Below are 17,406 nucleotides of genomic sequence, written 5' to 3'. Positions count from 1 at the left end.
TGTTCTTGCCTACCATTGTTGGTAGTTTCACTGTACTTATATAAAGTGATTTTATGAGTTTCATCTCTGAGTGTGTCTCTGTTACTTTTCCTAATATCATTAGTAGCCCTATCCTTTCTCCTTTCAGTCTCCTGGTAGTTTTGGCCTACCATTGTTGGTAACCGTTCCTTCTCTTTCTTTGTTTCTTATTGCATGTGTGTGGATGGATATGTGTTTCTGTGACTTGACTTGGTATCAAGTTAAGATGGCAGACAAAAGTAAAGGCACTACAGGATTTAAGCAGTGATGTGATTGTGGCAGGAAAATGCCCAATTCCGACGGGCATATGGCTTGTGTCTACTATTTGGGCCCGGTGCACTTGCAAGAGAATTGTGCTGTTTGTCAAGCTTTTAGTCTCCAGGGCCTCTTAGAGAGAAAGAACAAACTTGTATTTAAAGGTCTAATTAAAACATCCTTTGATGAGGCTTTGTCCAGTCAGCCAAGAAAATCAAAGTCTGACATTTCTTCATCATCTTCCTTCTCTTCCTCTAAAGTGGATCATGGAAAGAAGAGAAGTCTATCAGTGCTGGTGTCCCCTTCAGCTTCAGCATCAAAGAGACCTAAATCTTTGGTTCCCTCGCACTCAGGAAACTGAAGCTAACCACTACAGAGGCTACGGTACCGACTTCAACAGTACCGACTGTGAGCGCACCGAAGGTTTCGGTGCCAGCGATTACAGAATTGACCACCCAGGTGCTAGCCCCTCCTACAGTGCTGGCCCTTTCTTCAGTGCTGTCAGTATCCTCAGAACCATATCTGTCACTGTACCGAATTCCTCGGTATTTACTGGTTTTGAGGTCAAAATAATGGGCTGCCACGAATTCCCGAGTGGCCCCTTTACTTCCCATATTTCCAAGTTATTATTTTTTAATTTTTTTTGCTGATGTCATCAAGTATAGGGGTGTGTGCGATGATGTCAGCTTCATGAACAGACTGCCAGCTTGTCGGAATTCGGCTGAGGGCTCCAGGGGGTGTGTCACGTGTGTACTGCTCTTTTTTTCTGTAAGTCAGCATTTCAGTAAGCAACATGTTTCAGACAGTGCAGTGACCTGAGGTGCAAATCAAGTTAACTTTCAGCGGCCGCATGATTGATGAGACTAGGTTGAGAGACTGACTGATTCAGTCAAATAACGTGGTGGAGTCTGGGCTCTGGGATGATTGAGAGCAGATGCCTTGTCTGTACTGTGCTAGGCTAGCACTGTAGTGCTTTTTTTTTTTTGTTTTAATTTAAATTAAAATTTAGTGCAAACTGCAAGGAGGATTCCAAGAAACTGGAAGGCAAGCCATTGCTGTTTGTTTTTACTTCGGCTTTGATAGTGCAGCAAGCAGCAGTTGTGGACCAGTCTTCTCCTCCGAAGAAACTATGAGGCAATTTATCACTACCAGTTCTTCCCCTGGCTCCTCCAGGTAAAGGAAAAAAAAAAGCTTATGCAATAAATGTTCCATTTTGATGCTTGCGCATACTTGAATCTGAGGGGATGGATCGCTGGGGGAAATGTTTCATTTTGGTGCTGTGGTGCTTGTGTGTGGTTTTGTGTGTGTGTGTGTGTGTGTGTGTGTGTGTGTGTGTGTGTGTGTGTGTGTGTGTGTGTGTGTCTGTGTGTATACTTTTCTCTTCCCCTCCCCAGCTTACTTAGTATACAGTGCGCCTTTTTTGTGTTGAAAGTATAAAACTGTTACAGCTATAGTGACGATTTAAATGCTAAATTTAGCCAAAGCATATACATATAGTTGTTAAATAAACACTCTATAGTCAGTACTGATCAGGCAACGCAACATCTCTGGCACATAGGACTTGTATTTCAAGCAGTAGTTTTTTTAAACAAAACAAAATCTGCTATATATTACTGCAAATTACATTTTTAAGTCCAATTCTTTATGTTTGGATAGAATAGATGCAGGGTCCTATGGTGTGTGCTCCAAGGTCCATTTGGTGCTGTCAGTGTCAACAATGCAAAATTCTGTGCTTGGTTCATATCTTGTTTATTTGCTATGCTTATGCTATCTCAGATTTGTACTTTAATTGCCTATTGTGTGAATCACCTTTGTGTTTCCTCATCTGCCTTCTGACTGGCTGTTTTAATCGGCTGCAACTATCTGTGAAGTACTCAGTGCAGATAGATGTATTCTGTTAGAAACTGGTCCACTGTGCTGTTGGTGGGAGGACAAGTCAAAGAGAGGCACAGTGTTGTTTATATCAGAGGTGATAAATACATGTGTCAAGCAGTTCAGTAGACAGCACGGTTTCTGTTCTTCATGGTAACTCATTGCTGAAACATTTGTTTTACAGACAGAGTAGGTAAAAGACGCCAGACACTTCTGGTCATGCAGTCAGTTTCAGTAACAAACAGTTATGTAGGTCAATTGCTAAAAAGACTCAGCAACTATGTATTAGTCAGAAGACAACCTTTTTGTATTGGATGAAATCTTTGTATGATTACAGGTTAATGTTAACAGTAGCAGATACTTACCCACTATTTCTCTTGCATGTTGGAAACAACCTTATGTAAAAGCAGTCACATATGATAATACCTGTGTGTAATGCTGACTGTATTAACACTAATTCCTACTAATGTAGCATGTGCACCTGTATAGGATGATTGGATGTAATCCTGGCAAATCAGGGGAGTGTTGGGAAAGTCATTAATGAAATGCAACAGCAATCATTAACTAGTACATTTATTTGTGGGTGTTATGTGTGAATGAGTTACTGTTGTCATGCGTAACTATCATTAAAATCTGCTTGTACATACTTGCAGACATACTGCTGAAGGGATTAGTGGGGGGTCTGGGGGACATGTTTCATATGGTGTTTGTGTACATACTTTAAACTACTGAAGGGAATGGATCGCTGGGGGAAATGATACATTTTGGTGCTTGTAAGTTGCACATACTTGAAGCTACTGAAGGGAATGGATAACTGGCGTGGGGGAAATGTTTCATTTTGGTGCTTGTACATACTCGGAGATGTACTGCTGAAGGTGTTAGTGGGGGGTTTGGGGGACATGTTTCATTTTGGTGCTTGTACATACTTGAAAATACTGAGCCACTGAAGGGGTGGATTGCTGAGGGAAATGTTTCATTTTTGTACTTGTACATACTTGGAGACGTACTGCTGAAGGGATTAGTGGGGGTCTAGGGGTCATGTTCATTTTGGTGCTTGTGCTACTTGAAACTACTGAAGGGAATAAAGCTTTTGGCTTTTTGCTATGGGTCCATTTATCATAAAATTGTAGTTTTCTGGCAAATCACTGGCAGTGGCAGATCCTTGAGGACTGAAGTCAGAAAATAATGGCAGGCAGCCAACATTACATTTGATTTTCAGACTTTGTGATCCTTCAAAAAAATTCATGCTATGCAAAATCTGTTATTCTGTCAGCAGTCTGTCTGCATGAGCAATATTTAAAAAGTGTCACTCACTAGCTATTTCTGTGCCTTTGTTTGGTCCCCCATTATTTCTGGTTTTGTCCAGATTTCTTGCTAAATAAAGCAGTTTTGATCTGGTTATATTTTGTGTCATTTAATATTAATGTAGAAGGCTGAAGAGTAGTTAATTTTACTTTTATAAAAAAAATTATATTTTAGTTCTGCACAAGTTTAAAGTTTGATACAAGCCAAATATTAATATAAATAAAATACTATAATTGTGTTTATTTTGTGTTTCAAATTCACGATCAATCATATTTTGTCTGTTCTTCACTTTGCGTTTAAAAGTTGGTATCTTACAATCCTGATGGAGTGGGTGGGGTTACATAATTATGTATGCACATTTTATGTTACTCAGCATACAGATTTTTGGCCTGTTGTTCCTATTTTTATGGGCTTTTGTCCAGATTTTTGATGTTTCTAGGTTGAGAGGTATGCTCAGAACCAGATCTACCTTTCATACCCAAGATTAGGTACTCCCCATCAGTGGGTCCCTTTGTGGGACATCTCCCAAGCCCTTTTGTAAAGAGACCTGAATCTCCTTCAGCATTTTCCATTCATTCCTGCAGACATCTTGACAGAAGTCAACTTCGTGAGGTTGGTGGATCAGCTCTTCATGGCTAGGGGTCTTACAAGTTCTTCCCATGTTTCACTCCCTTCTGGAAATAGAACCTTCTTTCCTAGAACTCTACTGGTTATTCCTCCTATGACCTCTCCTGAGGCCTAAGAGATCACGGCTCTGGTCCCCCTGGTTCCAGCTGTCTAGGCGATGACAGCTCCTATGCTTTCAGCTGCAGTATCTGCCCTGAGTTCTTTGGGTTTTTAAGATCCGGAAGACTCCCAGGGTCATAGCTCTGCTGCTGAGTCTGAGGGGCATGGTTCAGCTCTAATTTTTCTGGAGCCATCCTTGCAACTTGAGCTCTTCCCAGGCTTCTCTTCGATGGCAGTCTCATTGGAGCAGGGTGGGACCATGGTTCCAAGGTTGTCTTTCCCAGTTCCTGGCTCCCATCCCTCTTTGGTGGGTCCTGCCTTCCAGGTTGTGGAGAGGGCCTTGGCTTCTGCAGGTTCTCAGCTGGTTCCTTTCCTTTCTGAGCATTTTCCTGGGACTCCCTTTTGCCCAGGGCTTCCTCCAACCTCAAAGCCCAGACAGTGAGCACCAAAGTTGCAGAATACCCGTGCACAGGGGCTTACCTCTTCGGAGTCCTCCACAGAGCTTCCCACTGAGGAGATGCTTCGGAAGAGGATGTGTAAGAGGAAACACCTAGATTCTCCAGAGGAATCTGTCACCGAGGACATGGACTTCAATGAAGGGGAGGGTTCCCCCCAGTCATCCCCAGAAGAAGTCTCCTTTGGAGACATTCTTGAGTTAAGACAGAGGGGGCTGGAAGCCCAAAGACCCTTCCTCAGAGGAGTCTGTGTACCTGCAAGGTTTTGATGCTTGCCCATCTATGTCTTGGGTGACCCTGCCCACTGACAATCTCATTAAGCTGATTGTACAGAGGGCATGGAAGGGCCTTGATTCTGTAGAGCCAATCCTCAGGAGACCAGACAAAATTCTCATCGCACCAGAGTACCATCAGTTTTGGGTAAGGGATTAGCAGTAGATGCCATGGTGGTTGCAGCAGCCACAAAGAAGGAACTTGTAGAAGAGAGTTCCACTGTTCATCATCCTAACTGAAAGTCCAGTGTGATGGATAGGTTTGGGAAGTGGGTGTGTGCTTCTTGGTTCACCTTACAGTCACTGAACTTCATGGCAAACTTTACTAAACTCCAGGGGGATCTGATTAAGGAGCTGTCAGATACTTTTGTGGGAGCTGTGTCTGAGGAGGTATAAGTTAAAGTGGCCTCCCATCTTGCCATCCTGGAGAATATTTCTAACTCATCCATGAGGCTCATTGCAGACACACAGCTGAATGGATGACCAGGGGAGCAGGATATGGCGCTGCCATAAGCAGACATGCCTGGATGCACTTGTGTGAATTTGTGGAGCCATTAAAGTCTTTGTTTGTCAATGCTGCATTTAATGGATCATCCCTGTGTGGCCCCAAAGTCAGGGAGACCTTGGCCAGATGTGAAAAAGATGGAAAGACCCTGTCTGCAGTGGGCATACATGCTCCTGCTCCCTAGCGGTCCTTCTTTAGAAACCAGAGGAGCTGAAAGATGTGGTTCAAGAAATCCCAAGGGCCTTTTCAGGACACACATGGCAGTGGCTCCTCTCAGGGCAGAGGGGGGAGCTCCAATGGAAGATGCTGACCTCGCGGCAGAAATGGCCTGCAAAATCAGGGTTCCAGAGATTCTTCCTCAGGGAACCCTACCAGTGCTCCTTAAGGGAGGCCTGATTGCTTCCCTCTGGAGGCAGTCAGGGGAAGATTATCCTTGCATCCACTAGCCTGGCAACAAATAACCTTAGATACTTGGGCGCTAAGGATCATTACCAGAGAATACTACACTCCTTTCATTCTCACCCCAAGAACAGGCAGAAGAATCCTTGATGTTCCACCCAGTCAGAGGGATCAGGCAGCTCTAGAAATTCAGAACTGCTAGAAAAAAGAGTCATCGAAAAAGTTCCACCAGACCAGATAGGATCCAGATTCTACTCAAGGTTCTTTCTGGTGTCAAAAAAGACAGGGGACTGGAGACCAATTTTGGATTTCAGCCTATTGAACACATTTGTTCGGCAGGCAAAATTCCAGATGGTCGTTATTCAGTCTATTCTGCCCTTCTTAGGGAAAGACAATTGGATGTGCTCTACAGATCTTGTATTACCACATAAAAATGGACTCGTGCTTCAGAAGGTTCCTCCGTTTCTGGCTAGGAGCCAATCATTGTCAGTTCAGAGCTCTGCCATTTGGTCTCACCAAAGCCCCCAGGGTGTTCACTAAATGTATGGCAGCAGTAGAGGCTCACTTGAGATTGCACAGATTCCGAGTGTTTCCATATTTAGATGACTGGCTCGTCACTACTCCTACCAGGCATCTACTAGAGCAGGCAAGAGATTTTATTCTACACACTTGCGCTCGTCACAAAATCTCAACTAAGTCCATCTCAAGAACTGGAGTTTATAGGGGCTCACCTGAATACTATCATTTGTGATATTTTTCTTGGTTTCCCTTGAACTGCTCAAGGTTTATTTGATTGGGCATAGATCATCAGTTGTGTATTTTGGCATTCCTTGTTGATTGTCAGTTCTAGTGATATATTTTTCCTTCCAAGAGTGTTTTTGTTTTATTCATGAGGTCATACTATCTTAAAATATTTCCTTATTTTATGAACTTTCCACAAGCTATAGTAAATCTGGAGTGGTTGCAATAAATGTAAGATGTGAAAAAAAAAACATGAGGCTGTAGGGAAGAAAACTTGTGCTTTCAGAAGTTTGCATTTCAGGCTATCATATGGAATGCTTGTATATAGTACATCTTTAAAAAGGTTCAACTTCACTGACAACACTAATTTTAATATGTTTGTTGCACTTTATTGTTGCTTTTTATTGTGATTATAGTGATCTTTATGCAGTACATTATTTGAGTGACAGAGTCGTTCTGTAGCTGCCAAGTGATTCAACCATGATATTGTTCACATTGTAAAAAATATTAATACAGGTTTATATGAAAAACAAATAGTGTTTTCTGTTTAATTTGACAGGCTCTTTATGAAGCAGATGAGAATTTCAGGTACCTGATGTCACTGCTGCACTGGCTTGAACCATTGAACTTGGCTGATTCGTCATCCGAACTACGAAAATTCTTTCTGTTACTGCTATATACACTGCAGTTGGTTTGGACACATTCCAGGTGATGTCACAAACATTACCATTATTCTATTTTTGTGGTGAAGGAACTAAATGGCATAATTGCTTAGCATAATTTATATTCCACCTTTATGCATTTTGTCCCAGTCTCACCTGACATTTTTCATCATTGAAGATCATTAATAGTTTACAGCAATAGGTACCAAACATTTTGTCTATATTATGTTTTGGGTCTATATTAGAACCAAAAACCAAACAATAAGCCAGCAAACCGTGAGACTGTAAAATATTTATTCAATGAAGAAACCGGTTTCGGCTGGTATACACCACAGCCTTCCTCAGTGTAACTGATATACATTGAAGGTAGTCTTTTATAAAAGCAATTAAATTGAATCAAACATGTGATTGGGTAATCAAAATTGTTCATTTAAACCAGGTGGGAATAAACCCCCCAGTTTAACAATCCACTTTTTTTCTTTAGAATCAAGAATGGAATGCCATCCTTCTTTGTTGGATTTATTTCCTTTGATAATGTCAATGACCATAAAAGTAAACTTGACAGATGGATGTTTTATAGAGTGTTTGAATAAAGCACTACTTGTTTTTTTATTTCTCATATCACTAGTGTGTTCAGAAATTCTCAGTCTGAATGGGTGTGAGGTTTGACCTATGTAAAAGGCACCACAGCTACATGTAGCTAAATAGATCAGCTATTCGCTGCTGCAATTGGCAAAGAAATTAGTGTCGTAGACTGTGCCATAGTTATTACTTGCAAATTGTTTAGACTTAAAAACTTTATTGCAATGGGTGCAATGACCACATGGGTAACAACCTGTGAGCACCTCACCTGTTAGTGTAGTTTGTACATCGTAAAAAGAAGCTCTAGAATGTGAGTGTTTATAATGATATAAATATGAAGGTAACTGTGATTTATAAACATTAACTAACATCTGTCTATAAACTGTAGTTTAGGTTGTGATCACTTTGTACTGTCTTTGTCCAATTTTGATTTGTCTTGTATAATAAATACTAATACCCCTAATAGGTGACAACCTAATGGGTGATGAGATGGGTCTATTAGTCTGTATATGTTTATATTCCAAAAGTTCTGTGGCATGTAAAGTGTGCCGTACCTGTAAGACATCCCATCTCTGATCCTGATATCCCTATCTGTCCTACATCTGTATGTCTATCATGTCTGTATAATCATGAGAAGAAATCATACGAACAATTCTGATGTACTGGGATTTGGGAATTTTATTGTTATATGGGCTGATGAAAGCATGATGCATGTTGGAGGGGTATATCGGGTAATTTCGAATAAATTTCACTACATATGTATGATCTAATTTCCTAGAAAAGTATAACACCAAGAAACGTGATTGTATTTAGATCAAAGTTAATCGTTAAGTGTAAACCCCATTTGTTTCCATTTAGATATTCAATAAATTCAAACAGATATTCTGTATCCACCCTTTATACCATCCAGCAATCATCCAAATCGCGCCTCCATCTGTCAATTTCTGTTAGATATAAATTATGACCTGCATCGTAAATAAGCTGTTCCTCAATAAAGGCCATAAAAAGGTCAGCATAGATTGGGGCAAAAGATCGCTGTGCCCTTAGTTTGCCAGTAACAGGTATCTTGATAGAAAAAGACATTATTGGTTAGGACATGCTCTATCAGGCCTAATAAAAATGAATTAAATGCTGGCTGGTACAAATTTGATTTATTCAACCAGTATGCAAGGGCCTCTAAACCAGCAGCATGAGGGATATTAGTACAGAGGGCACTAACATCTATCTAATAGAAATTGACATATGGAGGCGCTATTTGGATGATTGCTGGATGGTATGGAGGTCGGATACAGAATATCTGTTTGAATTTATTGAATATCTAAATGGAAACAAATGGGGTTTACACTTTATGGTTAACGTTGATCTAAATACAATCACGTTTCTTGATGTTACTGTTTCTAGGAAATTAGTTCATACATTATGTAGTAAAGTTTTCTGGAAGTATCCCCAATATAATATCCTCCTCCATGCATCCAGCTTTTATCCGCCCCATATAACAAGAAATATCCCCAAATCCCAGTACATCAGAATGAGACATATTTGTTCTCATGATTCCACTTTTCAGCTATACAGACAGGATCTGACTCACAGATTTAGGGATAGGAGATATCAGATGGGACATGTCTTACAGGCCAGCAATTGGGCCAACACACTTAATGGAGAAGAAATTTTGGAATATAAACAACACGAGCAGCAGAGATCATCACCCATTAGGTTAGTGACTACTTATGGTAGGCATTCCGATTTATTAATCAACAGTATACAAAGACACTGGAATATTCTACAAAGTGATCACAACCTAAATAATGTTTTACCAGACAGATGTTACTTCTCATTTTGTAAGGGCAGAAATTTAGCTTCATACTTCAACCATTATAAACACTCACATTCTAGAGCCTCTTCTTACGTTGTACAAACTACACTAACAGGTGAGGTACTCACAGGTTGTTACCCATGTGGTCATTACACCCATTGCAATAAAGTTTTTAAGTCTAAACAATTCACAAGTAATAACTGTGGCACAGTCTACGACACTAATTTCTTTGCCAATTGCAGCAGCAAATGGCTGATCTATTTAGCTACATGTAGCTGTGGTGCCTTTTACATAGGTCAAAACTCACGTCCATTCAGATTGAGAATTTCTGAACACACTAGTGATATGAGAAGTAAAAAAACAAGTAGTGCTTTATTCAAACTCTCTATAAAACATCCATCTGCCAAGTTTACTTTTATGGTCATTGACATTATCAAAGGAAATAAATCCAACACAGCAGGATGGCATTCCATTCTTGATTCTAAAGAAAAAAAGTGGATTGTTAGACTGGGGGGTTTATTCTCACCTGGTTTAAATTAACAATTTTGGTTACCCAATCACAGGTTTGATTCAATTGAATTGCTTTTATAAAAGACTACTTTCAATGTATATCAGTTACACTGACTAAGGCTGTGGTGTGTACCAGCCGAAACCGGTTTGTTTCTTCATTGAATAAATATTTTACAGTCTCACGGTTTGCTGGCTTATCTTTTGTTTTTTTGGAATTTACAGTATTAGAGCCGTGCATGCAGGGGGACCTCTTTTGTGGTAACATCTATATTAGAACATCGAAGTTTCATAACTTTGAATGTTCTAATATTGACCCCTATTCAGCGAAAGCTGAAAATATCGAAGCAACAGAAAACCAAATTTTTTCCTAGGGAAAGAATTCAGTTGTCCGTTTTTGTTGCTTTGGTATTTTCAGTGCTGTGGTGGAAAGTTATGGGTCAGGTTCAGGTAAGTGTGCGATTGAGTGTGGGTTAGGTTAGTTAGGGTTAGGGTGCGGGTTAGGTATGTGTGCGATTGTGTGGACGTGAGGGTTAGAGCGGGTTAGGTGAGTTAGGGCACGGGTTAGGTATGTGTGCGATTGTGTGGACGTGAGGGTTAGGGCGGGTTAGGTGAGTTAGGGCGTGGGTGAGGTGAGTGTGTGATAGTGACGGACCTTAGGGTTAGGGTTTGGGTTAAGGTAAGTGGATAGTTAGTGGTGTGTGTATAGTTTAGTGTAGGGTTAGGTGTAAGATTTTAGGTGTATGTGTGTGGATTGCTGTTTTTTTGGTGTGCTTGTGTTGTGTGTATGTGTTTTGGAACAGCAATGTTTTTTCCCTAGGAAAGAATTCGCTGTTCTGTATGTTCAATGTTTTCAGCTTTCACTGAATAGGGGTCGATATTAGAACATTCGAAGTTGTGAAACTTCGATGTTCTAATATAGACCCTATTTTTTATAACATAGTCTGCTTCATGGCACATAGAAGAAGTTGTCAGGTGAGAAGCTAAGTAAACTGAATCAGTATGACATCATAACTACACAAAATAATGTTTGGCATATGCTTTTACTTATCCAGTTTACTGTGCCTGTATTATACTGTTTATATAATTGTAAAGTTCAAATTAGACAGTAAATAGAATTTAGAAGATCAGTCTGTATGTATGTCTAAACCATGATGTTCATCATACTGATCATTGGTGCAGTAGACTTACCTATATGGTTTATATCCTGCCAAGGATATAACAGCTGGCCAGCTTCCAAAGCTTCAGGGGACCTTCCATGCACCTAAACTGTAAAGCAGCTTCAGCTGAGTTGACTAAAAGTCAAGTTTAGGTGCAAAGCCCTTCAGAGATTTACTGCCACCGAAAAGTATCCTCCTCTGAGGCTTTTGAGAATCAATGTTCTGCTTGCGCTTTCCTTTGTTGGCAGCTAAGTTTCCATTGGAGGAAAGAACTAGAACTTCCATTTTCTTAAATTTGTTGATGTTTTATTACTTTCCTTTTCAGGAAAGATATTTTAAAGCTAGTAGTGTTGTGTCTTAATGGACTGTCTCGAGTCTGTAACGTAGTTTTAAGTGGAGTACTCATTTATTCTGTCAGTAGTGTTAACTAACTGAAAATATATTTTCTGTGGAGAAATTGTTTATTTTTCCTTGGTACGATTGGCATAGTGTTTGATACTGCATTGTACTGTGTTTTTTTTCTGTCAAAGAAAAGTAACTTTAGCAGACTGGTAGTTTTATCATCATCTGCTGCTTGTCTTCCATGGGAAAGAGGCACCATTTTTGGCTTGACCATGGAACAGACTACAAGTCCCACGGTTGGTCCTTTTTCCAGCCACAAAAAGAAAAAAGTTACGCAAATGGCCTTTGCCACTTTGTTAGCAGTTTTCCTCAGCCAATTGTGGGTGATTCTGGTGTGGCTATATTTGTACTTCAGACCACTTATCTTTTATCCCGCATCTCTCTCTGGTGTGACACCTACTTTTGTTGTGAACCAGGGGGTTAGCCACATTATCTACAGCTGTTGGAGTCTTCTCATTGGGCAGGGAGAACCACTCTTGTTGATCCTGGGAGAGCAAACAGGGACGGTTCCCCTGTTGTGCCAGAATACTGTGCCCATCCCTGGTGAAGATGCTCTTGCCATTAGTAACATGGTTGGCTCCATTTCCCCTGTCAAAAAGATAATACCAATTTCTTTAAAAAGGAGTAGTTTAATGGGTCTGACTGTGGGTTTAATTCAAGCTGCTGATCCTTTGTGTAAAGTAGTTTCTGGTATAAAAAAAGAGGGATTCCTCTTTTCTTGAAGAAATTCAAGATTCTGAATCTGAACAGGGAGATGTAGGGACGGATTCAGTTTTTTTTTCCATCAGATTTCTGGTAAAGACTCAAAAGGAGAGCTCAGTTTCTGATTCTTCCTTTGGAGGTTTCTATTTCTCTAAGTCTATTGCTAGAATGAGCCAGTGTTTTTAGTGGGAGATCACTAAGGTTTCTCAGTCCTTTTGGGTAAAGTATGAAATCTTGGATTTTGCTTTAGATAAAGAGGTATTGTTTGGCTCTTCTGCTATCCAGGTTCTCAAACAATATGATGAAAGGGGGGAATTGATTCAGCTGATTCATGGAGTTTCTATGATTTTTTATGTGTCCAGTACAAATCTTACTGCCCCCGCACAAAAAAGCGCCAAATAAACAAAACCAGCCTTTCTCTGACAAACAAGGTGCTAGAATGAGGTATGCAGAAGAAAATAAGAAAAAAAACAGGTGTTGTTTCAGAAAACAAACAAAATAGTATAGAATGACTATGTCAGCATTCTGTACCCCATTTCCTGGTGTCTTGTCAATCTCTGCAAATTTCTCCCACAAACTAGTCATCAACAATCCCATTTGATAGAAGATTGTTTTAGATTCCTGGGTGCTAAAAGCTGTGCAGGAGGGTTACAGATGGTGCTTGATACAAAAACCTCCTTTCTAAAGACTTTGTCCCCACCATTTGATACAAACAGAATTTTTTCCTCAGGTTTTTTCTTCTTTGCACTCCCAATGAGTCATGGAACCAGTTCCCACAAGTCAAAGGGACAAATAATTATATTCTAGAATGTTTCTGGTACCAGAGAAAGAGGCCTCATGGAGACCAGTACTCTTTGTAAATTTGTAAATCTCTGTGAAAGCACCAAGATTCAAAATGGTGACCTTACAGATCCTGTTACCCCTCATTCCTCCCATGAATTACTTGGTAATATTTGACTTGAATGATGCTTACTTCCACATTCCCATAGCCACAGACTTGGAAGTTTCTGAGGTTTTCTATTTTTGGGTCACTATCAGTTCTCTGCATTTCCCTTTGATTTATGTACAGATCCAAGAAAATATCCATTTGGATATTCATAAAATGCCTAGCTCCAGTCATAACGTATTGCAGACTAAATGGCATTCACATTTTCCTTTATTCAGATGATTTGCTTATCTTTGCAGAATTAAGATAACTTGGTTATGTCTCTCTTGACTAATCTTGGTTTCCAGATAAACATTCAAAATCCTCCATGACTTCATCTCACAAGATTGTGTTTCTGAGATGCCTTCTATGTACTTATCTTCATAAGACTCTTTTGACTCATAAGAATGTGGAATTTTATCTGGAGTCTTTCTTGAACTTCTCCTGCAAGAGAATTTTGTAGGATCCTAAGGGTCATGGTTTCTATGAATTCTCATGACTCCTCTTGCCAGGTTGCACATGAGAAAGCTGCAGTGGTTTCTAAAAATCTGATGTACTTAGCATTTCCATTCTCTGGAGTATAAAATTCCAGTTTTGGGCTTTATGAAAAGGGAACTGCATTGGTGGAGACAACAAATCCATCTTAACCCAGGTCTCTGCTTCTCTCCTCAGACTGCAAACTACTAGAGACCAGTCAGATTTTGCTTGGGGAGTAGTTTCCCTGGGGGTAAAATTGCAAGGCTTGTAGAGTCCTTCAGACAGACCAAAGCATATCAACATGAAGAAAATGTTGGCTGTGATCCATGCCTTGAAGTTTGTCCATCACCAAAAATCCTCAGAAACCTCTTCAAGTAATTACAGACAGTATCACAGTCTTGTGGTACATAAACAAGCAGGGAGGTACAAGGTCACACCCCCTATGCATGCGGGCAGTGATGGCATGGAAGTTACCTCTTCAGCATTCCTTAACCCGCCAGGCATCTTACATTCAGTCAAAGCAAAACACAGTGACGGACAAGCTAAGCAGGACCAAGACAGGCACCCATGAATAGAAATTGAATGAGGGAGTCTTCCAGGTATTGATTCAGTTGTGGGGAACACCTCAAATAGATCTGTGTCTCCTTTAAAAATAGACAACTAAACACATTTTGTTACAGGTTTCCTTGTAAGGAAGCCTGGAATATAGGTGCATTTTCACTCATTTGTTAGGGAATGATCCTTTATGTGTTTCTACTCTTTCCACTGATATCCATGGTAATTCTGAAAATTCAAAAGGATACCCCAAAAATCATTGTGTTGTCCCCTTTTTGCATCAAGCAACATTTGTTCTCACTTCTTATGGAATTGCCCATGGCCAGTTACCACAAGTTTTCTCACAGATAGGATATATTCAAACAAGGCAGAGGGGAGTTTCTGCTGCACCCGAATATAAATCAACTTCAACTGACTGCCCGGGTGATTCAGTTCTAATATGTTTAAGGCACTTATTTCATAAGAATGTGCAGCAAGTACTAAATGAAGCAAGGAAGCTTGCTACTAGAAAATCCTATAATGGTAAATCCTATATAACTTCAGCAAGGAGGGTTTCGGAGCTGCAAGCTTTGATGGCTGTGGAGCCTTTTCGTATTTTCCATGCAGATCGTGTCTCTCTGAAAACCAATCCCTCTTTTATGCCTAAGGTGGTTTCTAGCCTGACTCTTAATCAGTCCATACACCTTCCTACTTTCTTTCCTAATCCTTGAAATAGAGGTGAAAGGATCCTGCATTCTCTTGATGTGCACAGACAACTCAGGTTTTACCTGGACAGGACTACAGACCTTTGGAAATCAGCACAGTTATTGGTCAGTTTTGCCCCTGGAGCTCAGGGCAAAGCTATCTTTAAGCAAACCATTTCTAAGTGGATTGTACATTGTTTTACTTTCTGTTATTGCTTTCATGGCAAGGTTCCTCCTCAAGGGGTTAGGACCCACTCCACAAGAGCAGCTTCCACTTCTGCAGCCTTTTTAAAGGGTGTCCCTACTAAAGACATTTTAGAGGCTACCACATGGTCTTCTGTTCACACTTTCACAAAGCATTATAATTTGCCTTTGTTTCCTAGAGCCAGGGCAGGGTTTGCCACTGCTGTTCTGGAGGGCATTTTCTCCAATCCTTGATTCTCTTGGTGCCTCCTCCCTTTTCTCTGGTCTTTGGTAATCAACCCATTGGTTACGACTGCAACAGTGAAACACGATGAACATAGCACAGTTGTGTACATTTACCATAAATGTAGATGTCCGAGTGTATTCACTGTTGCAGTCCTGGGTTTACCTCCCTCCTTCCCCCTTTTTTGATCCTTTCCTGTTCTCCTTTCCTAAGGTACAGGCTGAATCTGGTTTTATTTGTCAAAGTTTCTTTTGGCTTAAGCCTTGTTTTCTGGGGACTCCTGACTGTTATGGCAAGAAAGACCGAGGAAGTGACGTTGGCTGCCTCCTTTTGTATTGGACATCCTGACGTCCTTTACAAATAATGACAGCCGATGTCATATTTACTTACCTTTGGTATTCTGGCCAATCGAGGGCTACCGGGAGTCGGATAACCCATTGGTTAGGACTGCAACAGTGAATACACTCGAACATCTTTATTTATGGTAAGTGTACACAACTGTACTTTCCTCAATGTTTTCCTAGTAAAGCTGCTTCTGATTTGAGTGTTTCACCTGAGATTTCCTTGCCAACATGTTGCTCCTTCCTGGATTCTTAATTTTATGCTGGAAAAGTTAACCTCATCTCCATCTGAACCTACACTTTTTTCACATTTGAGGTTAAATTTACACAAACATATACATGTGTGTGTCTATATATATATATATATATATATATATGTATGCGTTTGTGTGTGTGTATATATGTATACCTATATATATGTATTTGTATATATACATGTTATATATATATATATATATATATATATATATATATATATATATATATATATATATACACACACACACACACACACACACACATATCCACAAAAAATGCTTTCTTCTTTGCTCTGACATCTGCAAAATGAGTATCTGAGTTACTAGCTCTCTTGGTGGGTAAACCCTATGAAGTCTGCTTTGGGATAGTGTATTAGTAAGAACAAATCCCTCATTTATGCCCAATGTAATTTTAGAGTGCCTTTTAATCAAGCAATCAGTTTCCTGGTGTTTTATTCTAACTCAAAGATCCAAGGAGAAAGGATTCTTCATACTCTGGACATTCGTAGGCAGCTCAGGTACTATCTTGCAAATCTAAGTTCTTTAGAACAGCCAGTCAGCTATGTATTTCTTGTGTTGGAACTAAAAAAGGACAATCTATTTATGTTTAGCAGACATTTTCCAGATGGTTGTCCTTGGGATTGGCTTTGTTTTATACCCACCATGATGAACTATTTCCAGACAGTACTCAGGTGCACTTTCTGTTGGCCTTGTATTTTTTGATAGCATATTTGAAAAGGGTGGCTTCTAGAAGCTTCTAGAAACAGTTGCATGGTCCTCTGCATATACCTCCAAAAGGAATGAATGACTGAATTATTTGTGTAGATCCAGGACTGGCATCTTTAGGACCATTCTCCCAAGGTTCCTGGATCCATATTCTTCCTCCTGCTATGTTGAATAAGCTATTGTATTCTACCCATAGACAACTGCAGCAATGGGAATAATGATTGCTGATTTTCCCTTTTCAGGGTTGTCCAGTCAGAAGTCAGAGTGGATCTGAGAGAGGGATCCAAAGTTTTTGAAAGCTGTCCAGTTGTTGCATCTTGGACAAGAAAACAAACCACAGGCTATTGTATTAGTAAGGAATTCAAGCATCTGCTACTATTGGCAAGTGTAACTTACACAATTATACTTTTTGATGGACCAGTGAGATAAAAAAATATCTTTGGTCCCTTTTCCTTCCCTCCCAGTTAGCCTGGCTAAACAAGTCAAAAGCAAACAAAAACATGAAAGCTCTGACTTCACCCTTCAGACTCTACATGCGTCTCCTCAAATTCTAACGGACAATATAACAGTCATGTTGTACGTCAACAAACAGCGGGAATGGAAGGCGTCTAAGATGGCTGCATGCTGATCAGCAAATTT

At 40.1% G+C, this 17,406-nt stretch overlaps 1 protein-coding gene across 1 annotated transcript in view; it reads left to right on the top strand.

Moving 5' to 3' along the window:
* LOC122787923 (dynein beta chain, flagellar outer arm-like) overlaps window positions 1-17,406 on the top strand; it is a 5,188,001-nt gene that overhangs the window by 152,274 nt on the left and 5,018,321 nt on the right. Inside the window, exons 6-7 of the mRNA XM_044054850.1 lie at window positions 534-818; window positions 7,108-7,256. Of these exons, the coding sequence (XP_043910785.1) occupies window positions 534-818; window positions 7,108-7,256 (434 nt within the window). The remainder of the gene's footprint in view (window positions 1-533; window positions 819-7,107; window positions 7,257-17,406) is intronic.

Source organism: Protopterus annectens, chromosome 13.part0 (genome assembly GCF_019279795.1).
Source record: "Protopterus annectens isolate FY-2018-M chromosome 13.part0, PAN1.0, whole genome shotgun sequence".
Lineage (NCBI taxonomy): Eukaryota > Metazoa > Chordata > Ceratodontiformes > Protopteridae > Protopterus > Protopterus annectens.
This window is presented reverse-complemented; position numbering and strand designations above follow the sequence as displayed.